The sequence below is a fragment of the Oncorhynchus gorbuscha genome, linkage group LG08 (assembly GCF_021184085.1).
Source record: "Oncorhynchus gorbuscha isolate QuinsamMale2020 ecotype Even-year linkage group LG08, OgorEven_v1.0, whole genome shotgun sequence".
In the NCBI taxonomy this organism is placed as follows: domain Eukaryota; kingdom Metazoa; phylum Chordata; class Actinopteri; order Salmoniformes; family Salmonidae; genus Oncorhynchus; species Oncorhynchus gorbuscha.
Genome location: NC_060180.1, coordinates 50,003,609 through 50,028,291, shown reverse-complemented (window position 1 = coordinate 50,028,291; position 24,683 = coordinate 50,003,609). Strand labels below are relative to the sequence as shown.

The window sequence follows — 24,683 nt, the reverse complement described above, 5'->3', positions numbered from 1 at the left end:
AGCTGTACAGACTGAGGCCCATCAGTGTCACAGCGTGAGAGACAGTGGGTACGCGAGGAGTGGCTGAAAAGAGTGCCATCATAATGGGGGCGGATGAGGACGGTTGAGGAAGGTTAACAAACACACGCCCCACTGACTTCATCCTCATCACCCTCACTTTCTCTTGGTTGCTTTGGAGGCGTGTGTGCATTGATTACGCTAATTAGTGTTGTAAGCCTGTCTCTCACCCCCTTCCTCTCCCGTCGCCCTCTCGCTTTCCCTCTAGTCTCTCTCTTTAGTCTCTCCATCTCCCACTCTGCATGTGACCCAATTGTTTGGAGATGGTCCGAGGAGCATAGGACACTCATCACATCATACACCCACGGCTGCTCCGAGTGCACTCATCCTTTCACTCCTTCCTTGTCTCCCATCTCCCACTCTCCCTCTCTCTCGGAGTTCATTGTCATTTCCGACAGCCTGGAGAGAGTGTGTGTGTGTGTGGCCTGAATCTGAATATCTCAGTCTGTGTCGAGTATATTTTAACACTCCAATCCCCTCTCTTTTGAAAGCTATGTTTACCTGCTTCCATCCAGGCTTCTCACGAAGCATCAGAGCTCTATGACATATTATATAAATGTAACCACAGAGGTTCTTATGCCCTTTACAGAATGATTGTACTAAGTTTTATGGTTTTATCTGAAAGGGCGAGATTTCTTTTGGCTCTTATCCGCTGCATTACATCTCCTTTCCCACACACACCCACACAGACCTGAGTATCTGGATTTAAATATCCGGAGCCAGAGTTGAACTGAAGCCAGACTTCAGGATATCTTTACAGGGACAGCAGGTCAAGACAACACACTGACAATCAGCCATATTAACAAAGGAATTGAAAGTAAACTGTTGAAGGTCAACAAAGTCTGGTTGGTTGGGAAGCACACATTGCACGCAGACAAGTACATGCACATGCATGCTCACACACACACGTATGTACACACACGTACTCAAATGTATACACACAGACCTTCTCTCTTTGTCTCTACATTTCCTTACACAACACACACAAACAAGCATGCACAGAAACACACACACACACACTCACCCACACATATACAACACGCACAAACAAGACACTCAAAGATCTTACCTTGTCGCCGTCCTCACAGTTCATGGCGTTTGAGAAGGGGATCTCGGCCTTGAACATCTTCCTACAGTGCATGAGCTGCACCAGCAGGTAGCAGACGGTCTTAAACTTCATCTTCTTGGCAGGTTTTATATCCGAGAGAATCAATCCCGGGAAGATCTGTCAACAAACAAGCAGTGAGAGCAGGGATTAGGATACACACTAGGATACATACTCGTACTGTGGATACACTTCATATATGTTCGCGGAAGACTATGTTCTCATCTCAGATTACAGTACACAAACACTAACTCTCCCTACGGCGCCTCTTCTCGGTCTCTTCTCGTTGATGAAGTAGAGCGGTCGGAGGATTGACCGAGCATGTGTTTCAAATGGCACCCTATTTCCTATTTAGTGCACTACTTCAAAAGGAATTCTCTAAATAGAGAGCCATTTGGGACGTGGGACACTTGACTAAAGTTACAACTCCACAAAGGAGGAGAGTAGAAAAGGGCTGGGTGGCTGAACGGCCCCCTGAGACAATAGTGTGACACTACTGTGAAGGTTCACATAAGGATCCACATAAAGCTCTTTCATAATCTGAAACCGGACGGACAAACAATGCAACAACAAAAAATATCATACACTCATCTCTCCTTGCTTGTGGATCTATTAACCAACGTCTCGGATAAAGAGCCATGGTTGTTTATCTTCCGTTTTTCAGCACCTCACCAGAGGGTGCATTGTGCATTTCTTTACAGTGTACCAGATGATTAGCCAAGCAGCGCTGGATAAACACACAGGCATCAGGAAGTTAGACCCCCCCTCTCCAGACCTAATAAAGTCTGCAGGGCAAGGGCAGGGTAGGAGAAGGGCAGGGTAGGAGAAGGGCAGGGCAGGAGAGGAGAGATGATTATGAACTGACACGGATGTACGATTGCTGCTAGTGGCACATCTGTTGGAGATGTGAAAACTAGAAGGGGATGGGGCAGCGTGTGTGTGTGTGTGTGTGTGTGTGTGTGTGTGTGTGTGTGTGTGTGTGTGTGTGTGTGTGTGTGTGTGTGTGTGTGTGTGTGTGTGTGTGTGTGTGTGTGTGTGTGTGTGTGTGTGTGTGTGTGTGTGTGTGTGTGTGTGTGTGTGTGTTTTGCTGCCACAGGCTGTTGACAAGACAGTGCCAGAGCTGAGGCCAAACATCAGGGAGACTGTAAGGGAACCCATCGGATCTGAACAACCGTGACTGAGTGACAACTCAATGAAAAACATACCCAACACTTTCTACAATACACACAGCATATTGAACATGTAGGCCTACAGTAGTACAGGACTAAAATACTGCTCAGTTCAGATCGATAATGTTTCACCTTATGTTGAAAACGAAAGTTAATGAGAGGTTATGTCTTTTTAAAATCTGGACTACATTTTACCAGGTAGTTCCTTCAAAATGTATTGTCTGTCCGTTCTAGCAGTCAAACTACATCTGTCCACATACAGTATGACCAATGTCATGTCCAGTACTATATATCAAAGTTACTTCAGCATAGATCAGCATACATTTCAAGCAGGTCCATGCTGTTCTATGCTGGTCAGTGCAGGTCGGACGCTAGTCAAGCTGGCCTTACCAGAATGGTCTAGCTGGTCAAGCTGGTCTTACCAGCATGGTCTAACTCAGGGGTCTAGAGTATCTCGCAGCTAACCTACTGTATGAGTAACTCACCAATCGATTTATAAAGTATACAGGACAAAAATGTGAACGCAACATGCAACAATTTCAAAGATTTTACTGAGAGAGTTCATATAAGGAAATCAGTCAATTGAAATAAATAAATGAGGCCCTGATCTGTTGGGGCGGCAGGGTAGCCTAGTGGTTAGAGCATTGGACTAGTAACCGAAAGGTTGCAAGTTCAAATCCCTGAGCTGACAAGGTACAAATCTGTTGTTCTGCCCCTTAACAGGCAGTTAACCCACTGTTCCTAGGCCATCATTGAAAATAAGAATTTGTTCTTAACTGACTTGCCTAATAAAATAAAATAGATTTCACATGACTGCCATGGGTGAGCCAATCAGAAAGAGTTTTTCACCACAAAAGGGCTTTACTACAGATAGAAATACTCCTCAGTTTCATCAGCTGTCCGGGTGGCTGTTCTAAGACAATCCTGCAGGTAAATAAGGTGGAGGTCCTGGGCTGGCATGGTCTGCGGTTGTGAGGCCAGTTGGACATAATGCCAAATTCTCTATAAAAACATTGAATGTGGCTTATGGTAGAGAAATTAACATTAAATTCTCCAGCAAATGTTCTGGTGACATTCCTGCAGTCAGCAGGCCAATTAAAATCTCCTTCAGAAATTGAGGCATTGTGTTGTTTGACAAAACTGCACATTTTAGAGTGGCCTTTTTTTGTCTTGGCAAAGGAGAAATGCTCACTAACAAGGATGAAAACACATTTGTGCACAAAATGAGAGAAATACGCTTTTTGTGTGTATGGAACATTTCTGGGATCTTTGATTTCAGCTCATGAAACATGAGACCAACATTTTACACGTTGAGTTGACACTTTTGTTCATGTGTTCCATCGCAAACTGTGATAAACAGAAAAGCTTCCGGCTACGATCCAATTAAAATCACATTGACATTATCCCCCCCTGGTTAGCCACTATTCTATTTAAATGGTCAAATACAACATAATATCTGCCCATTAAATTCCAGCCATATTTCCCTTCGGTCTGTTTGGTGTGCGCATTTGTCTACTCTGTATGTAAACAGTTAGTGTTGCTAATGTTAACCGTCTTTTGGGTAGTTAAACGACTTTCCCCAAAAAACCTTCGGCAAAGTAGGCTTACCTGACCACACCACATCATGATTATTTATTTGTATAAATTGAGTGGGGATTGTTTAGCAAACCGTGCCAATGACGCGCTGCAGCAGTAGGCCAAACAGCAGAAACCACACATCCTCTTTTTTTGGATGTACAATTAATGGGAAATTACACTCAAACACCCCCCCCCCCCCCCCCCACAGACCTCAAGAATTGTCTCCTGATGTGATTTAAGCATGGACATGGACTCGGAACATCAATTTCCGTTGTTTGTCTATTAATAATTGTAATATTGAATTTAGAAACACATTTTATGGGGCCCCTTTAGAGTTGTTTATTAACCATTCTTTTTCAGGCATATTAACAGAAAACACATCTCTTTCACATCAAGGACCATCAAGGATCAAGGACCACATCAAGGCTTCTTCCTTGCTGGGCGGCCTTTCAGGTTATGTTGATATTGGACTCGTTTTACTGTGGATATATATACTTTTGTACCAGTTTCCTCCAGCATCTTCTCAAGGTCCTTAGCTGTTGTTCTGGGATTGATTTGCACTTTTTCGCACCAAAGTACGTTCATCTCTAGGAGACAGAACGCATGCCTACCTGAGCGGTATGATGGCTGCTTGGTCCCATGGTGTTCACATTTGCGTACTATTGTTTGTACAGATGAATGTGGTACCTTCAGCGTTTGTAAATTGCTCCCAAGGATGAACCAGACTTGTGGAGGTTGTTGTTTTTTTATTTTCTGAGGTCTTGGCTTATTTCTTTAGATTTCCCCATGATGTCAAGCAAAGAGGCACTGAGTTTGAAGGTAGGCCTTGAAATACATCCACAGGTACACCTCCAATTGACTCAAATTATGTCAATTAGCCTATCAAAAGCTTCTAAAGCCATGCCATCATTTTCTGGAATTTTCCAAGCTGTTTAAAGGCACAATCAACTTAGTGTATGTAAACTTCTGACCCACTGGAATTGTGATACAGTGATACAGAGTTATAAGTTAAATAATCTGTCTGTAAACAATTGTTGGAAAAATTACTTGTGTCATGCACAAAGTAGATGTCCTGACCGACTTGCCAAAACTATAGTTTGTTAACAAGAAATTTGTGGGTGGTTCAAAAACAAGTTTTAATGACTCCAACCTAAGTGTATGTAAACTCCGACTTCAACTGTACATGCAAAAACACAGATATTGAAATGAACAATTCAAAAAATCGAACTGAAATAGAGCATGCTGGGAAATACAATAATTATGGGCGTAGTTTTGGAGACCAGCAAAATCTTATGACTTGGGAGTCAACCTCACTTGGGATTTGAACTCAACCTCTTGGTTTCCACAGCCTGAATTTCCTGCTCCGCCACTGGTTCTGTGGGTATCATAAAGATTGTTAAAAGATTAGAACTGATAGACATTCTGTAATTTGTCCCTGTAGGCCAGAGATCATCATCTAGATTCAGCCGTGGGACGATTATTTTTGGAGCGGATGGTCAGTGATCCAGAACATAATTACAAATTATTTGTAAACTGCAAATTGACAGCAAGAAACATATATAATATTTGACTACAGCATATTCATTTCAAACCTTGCTTACATTTGTATATGATCTCATACTGTATATCTCCATTATGTGTGGGAAGACTTTGGAAAAGCGTTCCAAAATGTAAAGCAGTTGGAGCTGATTTGCTGGTGTCTCTTATGTCCAACCATCAAAAAATGTAATTCAAAAAAATTTGCTCAGAAAACATGAGGGGCCAAATAAAGTCACCCACAGGCCAAATCCAACTCCCGGACCGCCAGTTGGGGAACCCTGTCATAGAGGAACCCTTTGAGTCCCATTTAGAACCCTCTCTTGAAGAACCCTCTAATTCCAAGAACCAATGACAGGTTCTACAGTTATACTTATAGGATACTTCAGATGAGCTTATTACACACGCTGTTAAAAATGACCTGTAATTTCACAGTAAGTTACTAGCTACTGAGTTGCAGTACAAATACAGTATTTTTACAGTTAAATGAAGGTCTCATGTTGTAAAATGACTTGTTTTTTATCTTACTTTCACTGAACTTTGAAATGTCAATGTCAAATCAAGTTATTGGTCACATGACCATATTTAGCAGATGCTATGGCAGGTGTAGCGAAATGCTTGTGTTCCTAGCTCCAACAGAGCATCTAACAATTCACAACAATACACACAAATCTAAAAGTAAAAGAATGGAATTAAGAAATATACTAATTTTAGATCAAGCAATGTCGGAAGTGGATTTGACTAAAATACAGTAGAATAGAACACAGAATATACATATAAGATGAGTAAAGCAGTATGTAAACACTAAAGTGACTAGTTTCAGGTGTAGTGACTAATGTTCCATTATTAAGGTGGCCAGTGATTCCAAGTCTATTTAAACTCAGCAAAAAAAAGAAACGTACTCTCACTGTCAACTGCGTTTATCTTCAGCAAACATAACATGTGTAAATATCTGTATGAACATAACAAGATTCAACAACTGAGACAAAGTGAACAAGTTCCAGACATGTGACGAACAGAAATGGAATAACGTGTCCCTGAACAAAGGGAGGGGGGGGGGGGGGGGTCAAAATCAAAAGTAACAGTATTTGGTCTGGCCACCAGCTGCATTAAGTACTGCAGTGAATCTCCTCCTCATGGACTGCACCATATTTGCCTGTTCTTGCTGTGAGATGTTACCCCCTCTTCCACCAAGACACCTGCAAGTTCACAGACATTTCTGGGGGGGAATGGGCCTAGCCCTCACCCTCTGATCCAACAAGTCCCAGACGTGCTCAATGGGATTGAGATCAGGGCTCATCGCTGGCCATGGCAGAACACTGACATTCCTGTCTTGCAGGAAATCACGAACAGAACGAGCAGTATGGTTGATGGCATTGTCATGCTGGAGGGTCATGTCAGCATGAGCCTGCAGGAAGGATACCACATGAGGGAGGAGAATGTCTTCCCTGTAACTCACAGCGTTGATATTGCCTGCAATGACAACAAGCTCAGTCCAATGATGCTGTGACACACAGACCATGACAGACCATGATGGACCCTCCACCTCCACATTGATCCCGCTCCAGAGTACAGCCCTCGGTGTAAGGCTCATTCCTTCCACGATAAACACAAATCCGACCATCACCCCTGGTGAGACAAAACCACGACTCGTCAGTGAAGAGCACCTTTTGCCAGTACTGTCTGGTCCAGCAACAGTGGGTTTGTGCCCATAAGCAATGTTGTTGCCGGTGATGTCTGGTGAGAATCTGCCATACAACAGGCCTACAAGCCCTCAGTTCAGCCTCTCTCAGCCTATTGCAGAAAGTCTGAGCACTGATGGAGGGATTGTGTGTTCCTGGTGTAACTCAGGCAGTTGTTGCCATCCTGTACCTGTCCCGCAGGTGTGATGTTCGGATGTACCGATCCTGTGCAGGTGTTGTTACACGTGGTCTGCCACTGTGATGACTATCAGCTGTCCATCCAATCTCCCTGCAGCACTGTCTTAGGCATCTCACAGTACGGACATTGCAATTTATTTCCCTGGCTACATCTGCAGACCTCATGCCTCCTTGCATCATGCCTAAGGCACGTTCACGCAGATGAGTAGGGACCCTTGGCATCTTTTTTTTGGTGTTTATCAGAGTCAGTAGAAAGGCGTCTTGGTGTCCTGTTTTCATAACTGTGACCTTAATTGCCTACCGTCTGTAAGCTGTTAGTGTCTTCATGACCGTTCCACAGGCGCATGTTCATTAATTGTTTATGGTTCATTGAACAAGCATGGGAAACCGTGTTTAATTTTTACGAATTACCTTTGAAAGACAGGGTCCTGAAAAAGGGATGTTTCTTTTTTTTGCTGAGTTTATATAAAGGCAGCAGCCTCTAATGTGCAGGGTTGAGTAATCGGGTGGAAGCCGACTAGTGAATGCTATTTAACAGTCTGATAGAAGCGGTTTCAGTCTCTCGGTCCCTGCTTTGATGGACCTATACTGACCTCGCCTGCTGACAGCGGGGTGAACAGGCCGTGGCTCGGGTGGTTAATGTCCGTGATATTCTTTTTGGCCTTCCTGTGAAGACCATTGGGGGCAATGTGCTGGCGTGGGCTCATTAGCATATTTGGGTGCATGGTTTAAAATATATGTGCCAACCACTAGTGGAAGTGTTGTACTAGTTTAAGTGGTTTCATTGTTATGTTGAGCATCTCATTTTTCCACTCCAAATTCTACAATCAAGAGCTGCACTGTTAAGATGTTACTGTGGATTTTCCAGTTACTTTAAAGGTAGTTGGTCATCGGGAAGGTCATGTTCAATTTTCAATCATTTACTGTCAGCTTGCTGCGAGTAGATATTGTAAAATTCCCAATAACTGACTGTGGCTGATGTCTGTCACGTACACTGACCTGACAGAAAGATCAGTTAGTTGCCAACCAAGAGATTGAGGCCAGGTGAGGCTGGAGCCCACGTGTGCTCACCACAAAGAAAGCTTAGTAGTTGTTATAAGCTATCAGAAAAGTTCAATGAAGGTACAGTGAGCTACTGCCAGTGAGTTGCTTGCGGTTACTGGCTCTTACATGACTGATTTTTACTGCTGGTTGCCAATTAGGTCAAGCAAAATTCACAGCAACTAACATCCATTAAGGTACTACTAAATGCACAGTAACCTCTTTACAGTGCAGCTCATATGCCCTTACAAAGATTGCAGAACTGACCATGTTAAGAGGTGCTCAACCTTTGACAACATAGCCATCAACCACTTCCACTGACAGTTGGTACAAATACACATTTTTGGATCATGCCAACAAATATGCTAATTAGACTACCCCACTGGTACATTGCCCCCACCTATATTTCAAAGCGCATTGATGATTGGACCTTATATTCAAAATATTGAGTGGAAAAAGTGCCTGGATCAGGACCTGCGCCGCTTCCTGTGTGAGGTAGGGTCGTACTTTACAGATATTGTAGCGCAGGAGGAGCGAGTCACTGCTTTGATGTTTGCATTGTCATGCCAAGGTTCTTTTCACTCTAGGCAGGCAACACTGGAGTTATCAACCGTGATGGAGAGGTCTTTGAGCGGACAGGCATACCCCGGGAGGAAGAGCAGCTCAATCTTGTCGAGGTTGAGCTTGAGGTAGTAGGCCGACATCCAAGCGGAGATATCTGCCAGGCATGCAGGGATGTGTGTCACCACCTGGGTGTCAGAAAGGGGGGGGGGGTAGTTGAGTGTCATCCGCATAGCAATGATAGGAGATGACAGAGCTGTGTGACTTGGTGTATAGACAGAAGAGGAGATGGCCTAGCACTGAGCCCTAGAGGACACCAGTAGTGAGAGTACGTGTTGCAGACACAGATCCTCTCCATGTCAACTGGTAGAAGCTGCCTGCCAGGTAGGATGCAATCCAAAAGTGTGCAGAGCCTGAGACTCCCAGAGGAGGGTCTGATGGCTCGTGGTGTTGAAGGCAGCGGATAGATCTAGGAGGATGAGAACAGAGGAGAGAGAGTCAGCTTTGGCAGTGCAGAGAGCCTCAGTGACAGAAAAGCAGTCTAGGTTGAGTGACCTGTCTTGAAGCCTGACTGGTTCGTCCTGAGAGAGATAACGAGAGAGTTGATCAGAGACAGTACACGCAAGAAAATAAAGGGACACAGGTCTATAGTTTGACGTCAGATGAGTCGAGTCTTGGTTTCTAGTGGAGGGGACCACCTCGGGCCATTTTGAAGTCAGTGGGGACACAGCCAGTGGTCAGGGATAAAGGAGAAGGGAGGAGGGGATGAGGTCGAGCAGGCAGGTTGTCGGGCTGCCAGACCTCACTAGTCGCAGGACTTGATCTGGGGGGGGGTGAGTGGGACCAGTGTGAGTGGGACCAGTGGACTCATTAGGCTGAGTGAATGAGTAGAGGATGTCGTCAACCTTCTTTTCATAGTGGTTGACAGTCCGCAGAGAGGTAGTAGGGAGAAGGTAGAAAAGCATTTCCTAGGATTAGAGGCAGAAGATTGGAATTTAGAGTGATATAAAGTGGCTTTAGCAGCAGATACCGAGGAAGAGAAGGTAGAGAGTAGGGAGTGAAAGGATGATATGTCCTCCAGAAGTTTAGTTTTCGTCCATTTTCGCTCAGCTGCTTGCAGCCCTGTTCTGTAAGCTTTTAATGAATCACTCAGCCACGGAGCAGGAGGGGAGGGCCAAGTCAGCCAGGAGGAAAGGGGACTGTGTGAGGAGCCAAATGATGCGGAAAGTGAGGAGAGTTGGGTCGAATAGGCAGAATCAGGAGAGAGAATGATTCATCAGAAGGGAGAGATGATAGAATAGAAGAGGAGAGTAGTGGGAGAGAGGGTGAAGATTGCAAAGGCATATGACCATCTTAGGGGCTGGGGTTGGAGGAGGGTTGGAGGAAAGGGAGACAGAAAAGGAAACAAAGTAGTAATCAGAGACCTGGAGGGGGGTTGCAGTGAAATTAGTAGGCAAACAAGTGCTAGGAAAGAGGAAGTCAAGCGTACTGCCTGCCTTATGAGTGTGAGGGGCTTGGGAAAGGGCGAGGTCAAAAGAGGCAAGGAGGGAAAAGAAATTAGTTGAAGGCAGACATCGGGAAGTTGAAGTCACCAAGTACAAAGAGCCGTCATCAGGAAATTAGCTTATCAAGGTGTCAAAGCTCATTGAGGAACTCTCCAAGGCTAACTGATGGGGGATAGATGACAACTGTGTTAATATATATAATAATATATGCCATTTAGCAGATGCTTTTATCCAAAGCGACTTACAGTCATGTGTGCATACATTCTACGTATGGGTGGTCCCGGGGATCGAACCCACTACCCTGTCGTTACAAGCGCCATGCTCTACCAACTGAGCTACAGAAGGACCACAGCTTGAGTGGAGACAAGGGACAGCATGGAATTCAAATGAACAGATGGACAGGTGAGAGGGAGAAAAGAGAATCTCCAGTTAGGAGAAATGAGTAGCCTTGTGCCACAACCGTGACGACCAGATGCTCTCGGACTATGAGAGAAAACGTAGTCAGATGAAGAGAGAGCAGCTGGAATAGCAGTGTTCTCTGGGGTGAGCCGTGTCTCCGTCAGGGCCAAAAAGTAAAGGGACTGAAGGGCAGCATAGGCTGAAATGAACTCAACGTTCTTAACCGCAGTTCAGCAGTTCCAAACACCGCCGGAGACCCAGAATTCCACAAGGGTTGTGCGCGCAGGGTACACTAAATTACAAGGGTTGCAGCCAAGGAGTGGGGAGCGTCTGTAAAGCCTACAGGGAGAGGTGCGAACAGGTATAGAAAAACACACACAGTTGCAAAATGAGATGATCAGAAAAAAATAACTAGGTAAGATACTCAAGTGAGAGCAGCCTTCTCTCTTTCGTTCCGCTAAGAAACGTCTTCATTTCAGTGACGGCCTTACTGACACAACCACTGCTTAGAACCGCCATTGAGAAAACAGGGGAGACTGAAGTACTAACACTAATTGCTAGTTGCCTAGCAGAGGTGAAGAGCACACCTCCCTGTACTAATTGCTGATTGCCTAGGAGAGGAGAAACCACTCCCCCTCCAAAACAACCACTGATTACCAAAACAAGTCACAAATTGCCCTGCCCTTTATCCTGGTTGATGTGTCAACAATCATCTACAAGTTAGTTTGACTTATATAGGCACATTCTTCCCTATCATCTACCCTGCAACTCTTCCCCAGATCCTCGGTGTACAAGAGATGTGTTTTCTGTTAATATAACTGATAACATAATGGTTAATAAGCAACTCTAATGGGGCCCCAGAAAATGTATTTTCTCTGTTTTATTTTTCTTGGTTTAGAATTTTTTATTCAATATAAATACTACAATTAGTAATATACAAACAACAAATGCATGTTCTGAGTGCACGTCAACGCTTAAATCACATCAGAAGACAATTATTGAGGTCTGGAAAAAAGTAACACATTTAAACTAATCCAATATGTTAGTTGGACTTATTGCACCCGTTACTGAAATCATTGTTTCAGTTTAGATGGTGTAAAGTAGTATAATTCATTCATCTTTCAAACCCTGGCAGTCATTCTGAATTGTCGGTGAATATAACTTCCAATTGTTGGATATCCCCTCTCAGGCTGGATTCTAATAGGAATTAGAAATCATTGATCAGCAGTTTTCAAAAGCAAGCGAAGGCTGGTCACCAGCGAAAACACAACGAAGGCTGGTCACCAGCAAAAACATAATGAAGGCTGGTCACCAGCAAAAACACAATGAAGGCTGGTCACCAGCGAAAACAATGAAGGCTGGTCACCAGCAAAAACACAACGAAGGCTGGTCACCAGCGAAAACACAACGAAGGCTGGTCACCAGCGAAAACACAACGAAGGCTGGTCACCAGCGAAAACACAACGAAGGCTGGTCACCAGCAAAAACACAACGAAGGCTGGTCACCAGCAAAAACACAACGAAGGCTGGTCACCAGCGAAAACAATGAAGGCTGGTCACCAGCAAAAACACAACGAAGGCTGGTCACCAGCAAAAACACAACGAAGGCTGGTCACCAGCAAAAACACAACGAAGGCTGGTCACCAGCGAAAACACAACGAAGGCTGGCCACCAGCGAAAACACAACGAAGGCTGGTCACCAGCGAAAACACAACGAAGGCTGGCCACCAGCGAAAACACAACGAAGGCTGGTCACCAGCGAAAACACAACGAAGGCTGGTCACCAGCGAAAACACAACGAAGGGCACCATATCTATGCTGTTTTTTTCAACAGGGTACACATACTGTACACACATGCAAAAACTCTCGATCATCCTCGCTAATGCAGAAGATTTCCCATATTTTACACACACATGCACGCACACACACACACACACACACAAACATACATGCTTGCACACAAGTACGCACACATACACAAACACGCAGCCCTGACCTTCCGTCGGTGAGATGGTACAATGAAGAAGGTCTCAATCTGGTGTTTGAGGAGGAAGGCGTTTCTCTCGTGGCCGTTGCCAGGTTCTACCTCATAGTCTCCATTCAGGGAGTCCAGGGTCGCCTTGGTGATGTGGACCTTCCTGGTGGAGAAGGAGAAACACAGAGTCAGCATCATGTGGTGCTGCCTACCGCCGTTGTGCCTTCAAGCAAGGTACTTAACCACTAATTGTTCCAGAGGCTGTGTTGTGTGTCAGGATGGGTACTGTGAAAGCAAATGGCATGGTGATAACTGGTACTAACCCAGGCAGTCCCCCTGCCTCCATCACGTTGGCCAGTGTGACGTCGTTGGACCACACGTCATACTGCCACTTCCTCAGTCCCAGGACCCCACACAACACCCGGCCCGTGTGGAGACCCACACGCATGTTCAGATTCACCTCCGTGGCCTCCGCTACTGATCTGCAAGAGCATGAGAAGGGTAATTACAATATTATATCATTGACACTACGCGTGTGATTGTGGGGTAGAGTTTGTGTGTGTGTGCGTGTGTGTGTGTGTGTGTGTATGTGTGTGTGTGCATACTATGGTTGCAAAACTACTGTTAATTTACAACAAAAGTAATCTGATTTTCCTACTGCAATCTATGGTAACTTTGGTAGTTTATACTTTAATAACTTTTTTTTAAATGTATTCATATACAGCTTTCATTTGTTGTATCTATGTCCATATTGTCCATTACATTCTAGTGGATAGACCATATACAGTGTGGCAAAAAGTATTTAGTTAGCCACCAATTGTGCAAGTTCTCCCACTTAAAAAGATGAGAGAGGCCTGTAATTTTCATCATAGGTACACTTCAACTATGACAGACAAAATGAGAAGAAATCACATTGTAGGATTTTTAATGAATTTATTCGAAAATTATGGTGGAACAATTACAGGCCTCTCTCATCTTTTTAAGTGGGAGAACTTGCACAATTGGTGGCTGACTAAATACTTTTTGCCACACTGTATATGGTTTAAGTGAAAATAGACCATATAATGAAAAAAGCATCTAACCAAATATGGCATTATTTTCTCTTCCAACAATTGGCTTTTTTCACAACTGCCACCAGTTTGGTGCCAAAACACTTACAACAAAGACTATTTGACACAGTAATATAAATACAAAAAAGAAGAAGAAGATACTTAAGGCTTAAACCCTCATATACAAGCAAACAATAATGGATAATAATGGAGATAATAATTGAGATGTAACCACTCTCAAATTCATAGACAAAGCTATGATGCAAGGACTGGCCATCCAGATATCGAAATGATGATTTTAACAATGTTTTGAGGCTACAATGCCTTGCAAAAAACTTGACTTCTCCCACATTTCGTCGTGTTACAGCGTGAATTCAAAATTGATTAAATAAAAAAATGTCTAACCCTCCTACACACAATACCCCAATAATGACAAATTTAACTCATGTTTTTAGAAAATGTTGCTAATTTATTGAAAATGAAATACAGAAATATCTAATTTACATGAGTATTGACACCCCTGATTCAACACTTTGTAGAAGCACCATTGGCGCTGAGCTGATTACAGCTGTGAGTCTTTCTGGGTAAGTCTCTAAGAGCATGGCACACCTGGATTGTACAATATTTGCCTATTCATCTTTTTAAAATTGATCATTCCTAGCCAGTCATTTTCAATTCTTGCCATAGATCTTCAAGCCGATTTAAGTCAAAACGGTAACTAGGCCAATAAGGAACATTCAATGTCATCTTGGTAAGCAACTGCAGGTGTCGATTTAGCCTTGTGTTTTAGGCTATTGTTCTGCTGAAAGGTGAGTTCATCTCCCAGTGTCTGGTGGACAGAAGACTGAAGCAGGTTTTCCTCTAGGATTTTGAATATGGTTATAACTGTATTCTGATTGTTTTTATCAACAACAAAAAACTCCCTAGTACTTGCCAATTACAAGCATAACCATAACATGATGCAGCCAGCACCATGCTTGAAAATATGAAGAGCGGTACTCAGTGATGTGTTGTGTTAGATTTGCCCCAAATATACATCTTTGTATCAGGACAAAAAGTGTATTTCTTTGCCACATTTGTTGCAGTATTATTCAAGTGCCTTTTTGCAAACAGGATGCATGTTTTGGAATATTTTTTATTCTGTACAGGCTCCTTTCTCTTCATTTATGTGAGTATTGTGGAGTAACTACAATGTTGTTGATCCATCCTCAGTTTTCTCCTATCACAGCCATTAAACTCTACAACTATTTTAAAATCACCATTGGCTTAATAATAATAATATATACCATTTAGCAGACGCTTTTATCCAAAGCAACTTACAGTCATGTGTGCATACATTCTACGTATGGGTGGTCCCGGGGATCGAACCCACTACCCTGGCGTTACAAGCGCCATGCTCTACCAACTGAGCTACAGAAGGACCATGGTGAAATCCCAGAGCAGTTTCCTGCTCAGTTTACACAGCTACCAATCGATGCCCTTCTTTGCAAGGCATTGAAAAACCTCCCTGGTCTTTGTGGTTGAATCTGTGCTTGAAAATCATTACTAGATTGAGAGACCTTACAGATAATTGTATGTGTGGGTTATTGAGATGGGTTAGTCATTAAAAAATCATGTTAACCACTATTATTGAACACGGAATGATGGGATTTGTTAAGCACATTTGTACTCCTGAACTTATTTAGGCTTGCCATAACAAAGGGGTTGAATACTTATTGATTCAAGACATTTCATCTTTTCAATATTTTCTACAAACAGAATTCCTCTTTGACATGATGTGGTATTGTGTGTAGATCAGTGACACAAAATCTAAATTCAGGCTGTAACACAACAAAATGTGGAAAAAGTCAAGGGGTGTGAATACTTCCTGAAGGCACCACATATATTGTTTGTTTACATTTACCTTGTTCACAAACATTGAGGTAAAAAAGCTTACATTTTGGGTTCTGATGGGGTACAACAGTTGAAATAAGCTCATGAGGCCTTTATTAATTATATTCTTCAAGAACCGATAGGTACATATCATTAATTTATAAGTCCAAAAATGTATGTAGCAACTGAAGATTGACCCTTTAAACACTAATGGTATTTACTAAATTGATGGTTTATATTTAGTATCAGAGATAATTACAGGCACCTGTGATAATCTGAAGTACCCAAAAAGGCCACTAGATGTCATGTGATAGAATTCCACAAAATCCTTGAAAGTTACCCAAATTCTGGCAGTTTACTGGTAAACTTTGAAAGTTACCAGTAATATACCCTCCATTTGCAACCTTAGTGTGTCCACTCTAGCATTACTGTATGCAAATCATTTCTTGCCTCCACACATTTTATTCTACTATGATAAACGGTGCTGCCCCTCTTCCAATAATAATACAGATAGGCCAGGCAGCACTGCGTTCTAACCTCCCTCCCAGCCTCCCGTCCTCTCCCCCTCTGTCTGGAAGAAAAAGTACACCTGTTCTGGAGAGATAAGCCAGAAGGAAAAAAATGGTAGCTACTTCAGATTCTAAACAGTTTTTTCTCTACTCCTGTCTGTTAGGAAAGTAAAGTTAAAGAGAATGTGAGAGTACAGACAGAGGAAAATTCAACCCGCAACGAGGGAGCAAAGTGAGGTTTAAGATCATTATCTAGAGTCTAGACACTCAATAAACAGGGCAAAATGCTACGCTTGTCATCAATATGAATATGAATCCACCGCTAACATAAGGTGTTTTTATTGTGCATTGTAGCCCTATATCTGTCATTCTTAAAAAAAAAACACTACGTATATGGGTGTCTGTTATGTACAACCCCTATATGGCATATGGAGCAAAATAACACCAAGCCAACGGCCATGTATTTATCACAGAACAGCGTAAGGCTCATTTGAAGTGTTGCGCTCCTCCTTCTTTCTCCAGATTGTGCAGGACATGCAAAGGAGTCAAACACTTTCAAGCTTCAATAGGAAGCATCCAAATGCATTTCCATTCCCTCTCAACCCCATCTATCTGCGGTGTTGTCATGTATTCATAGAATCCTTCAGCCTGGACTTGTACACCAGGGGTTTAGAAGAATTGAGAATATCAATATCCCCAGTCCTCAGTCTCATTCTTATCCCTGGTCAAACCAAATGATTCAGCAGGCTCATTCCTGCTGCCTGCTGCCTAGCTAAACTTACTGTTGATTATCTGTGCATAGTCACTTTACCCCTACCTACATGTAAAAATGACTTTGACTAACCTATACATTCCGCACATTGATTCGGTACCCCCCTGTATATACTGTAGCCTCATTGCTGTTCTTTTATTTGTATTTTTAATTTTTTACTTTAGTTTATTTAGTAAATATTTTCTGAACTCTATTTTCTTAAAACTGTGTTGTTGGTTAAGGGCTTGTGAGTAAGCATTTCATGGTAAGGTCTACTACGCCCGTTGTATTCTGCGCTTGTGACGAATCAAATTGGATTTGATACAGCGATAAATGTGATCTGGTGTCCATCACAAATCAACAGGTGTCGACACTGACCCTAACATCACGATGACTCGTGTGGTTTATCAGGCGACCAGGACCATATACGAGTGACATGTTTATCATGGATGACACAAACTGGACCATAACACCACACCAGTCCGGGACCTGGCCCAGAACAGGACGGCGTGGAGAGACAAATGGCCAAGGAGCTAGCAAAGATTAGTGAGAGAGTGAGTGTCCACCATAAACCTATAGACTCACGTGATGGTGTCAATCATGTCCAGGCCCATCTCCACACAGCAGTGGGCATGGTCAGTCTTGGGCTGGGTCAGACCTGACACACAGTAGTAACAGTCTCCCAGGATCTTTATACGCCTACAATGGTTCTCCTGTCAATCAGAGGGGGGGGGGTGGAGAGAGAGAGAGAGAGCTTTCTGATATTCAGAGCAATATTGAGACAGACTGACACAGACAGTGTGGGGGGGGGACTAGACACATAAAGTGCATTCATTTCTAAACGGTTAAACAGATGTGTATGAAAACACCCTCAAATAAAAAGGTGACATTCTGTACTGTGACCTCGTAAAAAAACATTCAATTTCAAATCCCAAATGCTGAAGTATAGAGCCAAATAAAAAAGCTTTAGCTTCACTGTCCAAATAAATACGTAGGGGAGTGTATTTACACATAAATATCACATGCGCTTTCCAATATTCAGAGTAGTATGTCAGACCTACGATGTTAGATTGCAGCGAGGGATTACTGACAAGATTGCCTTTAGCTTTCTACCTCATATTCAAACCCTCTCTATCCAATATCCATTCGCGGCACATAGTGTATTTTAACATCAAGAAACTCCGCCCATCTGAATTAGGTCTTGTGCATTCATACATGCAGTAATGTGCAAATTCTCTATAACATACAGTATGTAACAGTTTTGCTTCCATCCCTCTCCTTGCCCCAACCTGGGCTTGAACCAGGGACCCTCTGAACACATCAGCAACTGCCTCCCACGAAGCAGCGTTGCCTATCGCTCCACTAAAATCACGACTTTGCAAGGGACACAACTCCTTAAAGCTCCCAGAACGAGTGAAGTCACCGATTGAACCGCTACTAGCACGCACCGCTAATTCGCTAGCCATTTCACACCAGTTACACATACATCCTGTAGGCTACCACAGGCTACAGCTGTACACACTAATGTGAACTTTGCAAGAGGTACTGTACAGTGCAAATCCAACTTTAAAAAAGGAAATGAGTCTGAGTGCAGAAGGATAACGGACCCCACTCCATCATATCATCGGGTCAGTGTTGTAGAAGAGAGTAGATGTGTGGCCCGGGGTTGTATAGCTGTCTAAGCCGCTTCCTGTGGAGCGTGTGTACCACTGCCAGCCGAGGTCCAAATCGAAGCCCACTGCTCTTTCAGCACTCTCTCTCTCTCTATCAAAATAAACATACAAAACACAACAACAATAAATAAGTGTGAACGTCCACGACGTGGAGCAACGCTGCCTGGCGTGATGTGAAGCTCTGCTCTGGGATGAAAGGAGCTTTGAATTGGAATTTGTAACCCATCCTTAGGGATGAGTGAGCCACAGAGTTCACAGTGAGCTATGGGTTGGTGGGCTGAGCTCCTAGCGGGTGATAACATCACCCGGGCTCCCATTGTTACTTCATGGAAGAGATGTGATCTTGGGCTGAGCAAAGCGTGTGAACTGAAAGACTCATAGCTACGCGGTGTGCGTAATAGATGCTCTATTTTAACGTGCAAGTCCATTGGTGTTGAGAGAGCTTGTTAGCAGCATAAAATAGAGTTTCCTTCACATTATGTTACACACAGGCTACACTCGCATTGTTATTGCTCAGTAGTGCTGAAGGCATATTTCTTTCAAGTCAGATATATATTGATAAAGATATTGTCTAAAAATATGTATTATAATAATTTGAAAGGAAATTCTGTCTTTTGATATGAGCTTAAATGCCATGGTGAATGACAACAATATTAAAAGGGGACAACTCTGGTTCGTCTTACACTGATAAAAATGAACTGCTTTGTAACACCAAAACTAGTGGCAACTGAGCGTCCACCAACGCGAAGGAGTCGAAACCTTAACTTTTCTGGAGTATTAAAACACATCATCCTGAGATGTTTTGAAACATTATATGGTGTGTGGTAACACCACTTAGAACTTCTACAGGATCGGTGGGTCCCCCGCGGGATGTAGGCTAATGTGATTAGCATGAGGTTAGCATGAGGTTGTAAGTAACAACACAATTTCCCAGGACACAGACATATCTGATATTGCAGAAAGCTTAAATTATTGTTAATCTAACTGCACTGTCCAATTTAATAGCTATTACAGTGAAAAAAGACCATGCTCTTTTTTGAGAAGAGTGCACAGTTATGAACTTGAAAATGTATTAATAAACCAATTAGGCACATTTGGGCAGTCGTGACACAACATTTTGAACAGAAATGGAATGGTTCATTGGATCAGTCTAAAGCTTTGTACATACACTGATGCCATCTAGTGGCCAAAATCTAAATTGCGCATGGGCTGGAATAATATATGTCATTTTGCATTTCAAAGATGATGGTACAAAAAAAATACAGTAGTGTTATCTTTTACCAGATCTAATGTGTTATATTCTCCAACATTCATTTAACAAGTGTTTCCTTTCAAATGTGCATATCCTTGCTACAGGCAGTTAGATTTGGGTATGTCATTTTAGGCGAAAATTGAAAAAAAGGACCGGATCCTTAAGAGGTTTAAATGAAGTGTTGTTCAACACCTTGCCAGGGAATCCTGTCTAGTGGAGAATTAGATTACTTGTTCTGGTATATTTTCATGTTTAACATTGATTAACATTGATATGTACAGTGCATCCGGAAAGAATTCAGACCCCTTCACTTTTTCCACATTTGTTACATTACAGCCTTTTTGAAAAATTGATAAAATTATTTCATATCTACGAACTAAACCCCATAATGACAAAGCAAAAACTGGGTTTAAGAAAGAAAAAAATATTTACATAAGTATTCAGGCCCTTTGCTATTAGACTCGAAACTGAGCTCAGATGCATCCTGTTTCCATTGATAATCATTGAGATGTTTCTACAATGTGATTTCAACTGATTGGATATGATTTTGAAAGGCACACATCTGTCTACATAAAGGTCCCTCAGTTGACAGTGCATGTCAAACCAAACCATGAGGTCGAAGGAATTATCCGTAGAGTTCCGAGACAGGATTGTGTCGAGGCACAGATCTGGGGCAGGGTACCAAAATATTTCTGCAGCATTGAATGCCCCAAGAACACAATGGCCTCCCATCATTCTTAAATTGAAGAAGTTTGAAATCTCCAAGACACTTCCTAGAGCTGGCCACCCGGCCAAACTGAGCAATCGGGGGCCAAGGGTCTTGGTCAGGGAGGTGACTAAGAACCCGATGGTCACTATGGCAGAGCTCCAGAGTTCCTCTGTGGAGAATGGGAGAAACTCTTTGAGAAACTCTGGGAGATGTACGTCTATCTCAGGTCTCTGCTCCCCACACTCTCCCCTTACTGCGTATCCTGATTGAGGACAGTCATTTCTCTTTGATTCTGATGTGTCTTTTACAAAGCATCTATTTAATGACGTTGATGGGGAGAGATATTTTTGGAGCACCTCAAAAGCTCCAGAGTTCCTCTGTGGAGATGGGAGAACCGTCCAGTAGGCCAACAAACTCTGCAGCACTCCACCAATCAGGCCTTTATGGTTGCCAATCCACAGTAAAAGGCACATGACAGCCGGCTTGGAGTCTGCCTAAAAGCACCTAAAGAACTCTCAGACCATGAGAAACAAGACTCTCAGGTCTGATGAAACCAAGATTTAACTATTTAGCCTCAATGCCAAGAGTCACGTCTGGAGGAAACCTGGCACCATCCCAACCGTGAAACATGGTGGTAGCAGCATCATGCTGTGGGGATGTTTTTCAGTGGCATGGACTGAGAGACGAGTCAGGATTGAAGGAAAGATTAACAGAGCAAAGTACAGAGAGATCCTTGATGAAAACCTGCTCCAGAGTTCTCAGGAACTCAGACTGGGACGAAGTTTCACCTTCCAACAGGACAACGACCTTAAGCACTCAGCCAAGACAACGCAGTTTCCTTGAGAGGCCCAGCCAGAGCCTGGACTTGAATCTGATAGCACATCTCTGGAGAGACCTGAAAATAGCTGTGCAGTGATGCTCCCAATCCAACCTGACAGAGTTTGAAAGGATCTGCAGAGAAGAATGGGAGAAACTTCCCAAATACAGGTGTACCAAGCTTGTAGCGTCTCACCCAAAATGATGCAAGGCTGTAATCACTGCCAAAGGTGATTCAACAAAGTATTGAGTAAAGGGTCTGAATACTTATGGAAATACAAGTTTAGGTTGTTTTTTTTGCATTGTTGAGCTCAGTGCTCAATCTACCAGCGGTAACTAGAGGTTGTATAGCAAGCATTGCAGGATACTTAAGTTTTAAAAAATAATTGAAATTACTTGCATTCATTTTTTGTAAATATACAGCACCAGCAAAAGTCCAGACACACCTACTCATTACAGGGTTTTCTTTATTTTTTACTATTTTCTACATTGTAAAATAAAATAATAGTGAAGTCATCAAACCTACAGTTGAAGTCGGAAGTTTACATAAACTTAGGTTGGAGTCATTAATACTTGTTTTTCAACCACTCCACAACTTTCTTCTCCACAACAAACTATAGCTTTGGCAAGTCGGTCAGGACATCTACTTTGTGCGTGATACAAGTATTTTTTCCAACAATTGTTTACAGACAGATTATTTAACTTATAATTCACTGTATCACAATTCCAGTGGGTCAGAAGTTTACATACACTAAGTTGACTGTGCCTTTGGGAAATTCCAGAAAATTATGTCATGGCTTTAGATGCTTCTGATAGGCTGATTGACATCATTTGAGTAAATTGGAGGTGTACCTGTGGATGTATTTTGAGGCCTACCTTCAAACTCAGTGCCTCTCGGATTGACATCATGGGGGAAAAAAAGAAAATCAGCCAAGACCTCAAAAAAATGTTGTAGACCTCCACAAGTTTGGCTCATCCTTGGTACCACGTTCATCTGTACAAACAATAGTATGCAAGTATAAACACAATGGGACCAAGCAGCCATCATACCGCTCAGGAAGGAGACGCATTGTCTCCTAGAGATTAACGTACTTTGGTGTTCAAAATGCGAATCAATCCCAGAACAATGGCAAAGGACCTTGTAAAGATGCTGGAGGCAACAGGTACAAAAGTATCTTATATCCACAGTAAAACAAGTCCTGTATCTACACAACCTGAAAGGCCGCTCATCAAGGAAGAAGTCACTGCTCCAAAACCACTATTTAAAAAAAGACAGACTACGGTTTGCAACTGCACATGGGGACTAAGATCGTACATTTTGGAGAAATGTCCTCTGGTCTGATGAAACAAAAATAGAACTGTTTGGCAATAATGACCATTGTTATATTCGGAGGAAAATGGGGGAGGCTTGCAAGCCGAATAACACCATCCTCACTGTGAAGCACAAGGGGTGGCAGCATCATGTTGTGGGGGTGCTTTGTTGCAGGAGGGACTGGTGCACTTCACAAAATAGATGGCATCATGACGTAGGAAAATTATGAGGTTATATTGAAGCAACATCAAGACATCAGTCAGGAAGTTAAAGCTTGGTCACAAATGGATCTTCCAAATGGACAATAACCCCAATCATACTTGGCAAAGCCAAGGTATTGGAGTGGCCATCACAAAGCCCTGACCTCAATCCTATAGAAAATGTGTGCGCAGAACTGAAAAGGCGTGTGGGAGCAAGGAGGCCTACAAACCTGACTCAGTTACACCGGCTCTGTCAGGAGGAATGGACCAAACCCAACTTATTGTGGGAAGCATTTGGAAGGCTACCCAAAATATTTGACTCAAGTTAAACAATTTAAAGGCAATGCTACCAAATACTAATTGAGTGTATGTAAACTTGTGACCCACTGGAAATGTGATGAAAGAAATAAAAGCTGAAATAAATAATTCTCTCTACTATTATTCTGACATTTCACATTCTTAAAATAAAGTGGTGATCCTAACTGACCTAAGACAGGTCATTTAAAATGTTAAATGTTAAATGTGTTATGCAGGTGAATGAGGACCCAAAAGCGACTTGGCGAAAACAGAGTTTTTAATCCAGTAAAGTTACTTTACAAACAAAAGGCATAATACTACTCGTAATGACGAGAACAGACTGGAGACTTGATCAAGAACTGCAGGTTGCCTCGGGAAGGCACTTGAACGTAGCAGACTCAGACACCTGCTCACCACGCAGCATCTGAGGGAAACACGACACGACAGGGCAATACATAGACACAGCACGGTGAACAATAGACAAGGATCCGACAGGACAGGAACGGAAAACAAGGGAAGAAATAGGGACTCTAATCAGGGGAAAAGATAAGGAACAGGTGTGGGAAGACTAAATGATGATTAGGGGAATAGGAACAGCTGGGAGCAGGAACGGAACGATAGAGAGAGGAGAGAGAGGGAGGGGGAGAGAGAGGGATAGAAAAAGGGAACGAACCTAATAAGACCAGCAGGGGAAACGAACAGAAGGGAAAGCATAATGACAAGACAATCTAAGACAAAACATGACAGTACCCCCAATCACCGAGCGCCTCCTGGCGCACTCGAGGAGGAATCCTGGCGGCAACGGAGGAAATCATCAATAAGTGAACGGTCCAGCACGTCCCGAGACGGAACCCAACTCCTCTCCTCAGGACCGTAACCCTCCCAATCCACTAAGTATTGGTGACCCCGTCCCCGAGAACGCATGTCCATGATCTTACGTACCTTGTAAATAGGTGCGCTCTCGACAAGGACGGGAGGGGGGAGGGAAGACGAACGGGGGTGCGAAGAAAGGGCTTGACACAGGAGACATGGAAGACAGGATGGACGCGACGAAGATGTCGCGGAAGAAGCAGTCGCACAGCGACAGGATTGACGACCTGGGAGACACGGAACGGACCAATGAACCGCGGAGTCAACTTACGAGAAGCTGTCGTAAGAGGAAGGTTGCGAGTGGAAAGCCACACTCTCTGGCCGCAACAATACCTTGGACTCTTAATCCTGCGTTTATTGGCGGCTCTCACAGTCTGTGCCCTGTAACGGCAAAGTGCAGACCTCACCCTCCTCCAGGTGCGCTCACAACGTTGGACAAACGCTTGAGCGGAGGGAACGCTGGACTCGGCAAGCTGGGATGAGAACAGAGGAGGCTGGTAACCCAGACTACTCTGAAACGGAGATAACCCGGTAGCAGACGAAGGAAGCGAGTTGTGAGCGTATTCT

The 24,683-nt window shown here is 43.2% G+C and overlaps 1 protein-coding gene across 3 annotated transcripts in view; it reads right to left on the bottom strand.

The window, feature by feature from the left end:
* The window catches only part of LOC124041773 (adenylate cyclase type 1-like), a 74,404-nt gene that overhangs the window by 14,632 nt on the left and 35,089 nt on the right, over positions 1-24,683 (bottom strand). For all 3 annotated transcript variants that reach the window (XM_046359770.1, XM_046359771.1, XM_046359772.1), the window contains exons 5-8: positions 17,573-17,700; positions 13,130-13,288; positions 12,828-12,969; positions 1,127-1,282 (exon numbers count right to left, since the gene is read on the bottom strand). In XM_046359770.1, coding sequence (XP_046215726.1) covers positions 1,127-1,282; positions 12,828-12,969; positions 13,130-13,288; positions 17,573-17,700 — 585 coding nt within the window. The remainder of the gene's footprint in view (positions 1-1,126; positions 1,283-12,827; positions 12,970-13,129; positions 13,289-17,572; positions 17,701-24,683) is intronic.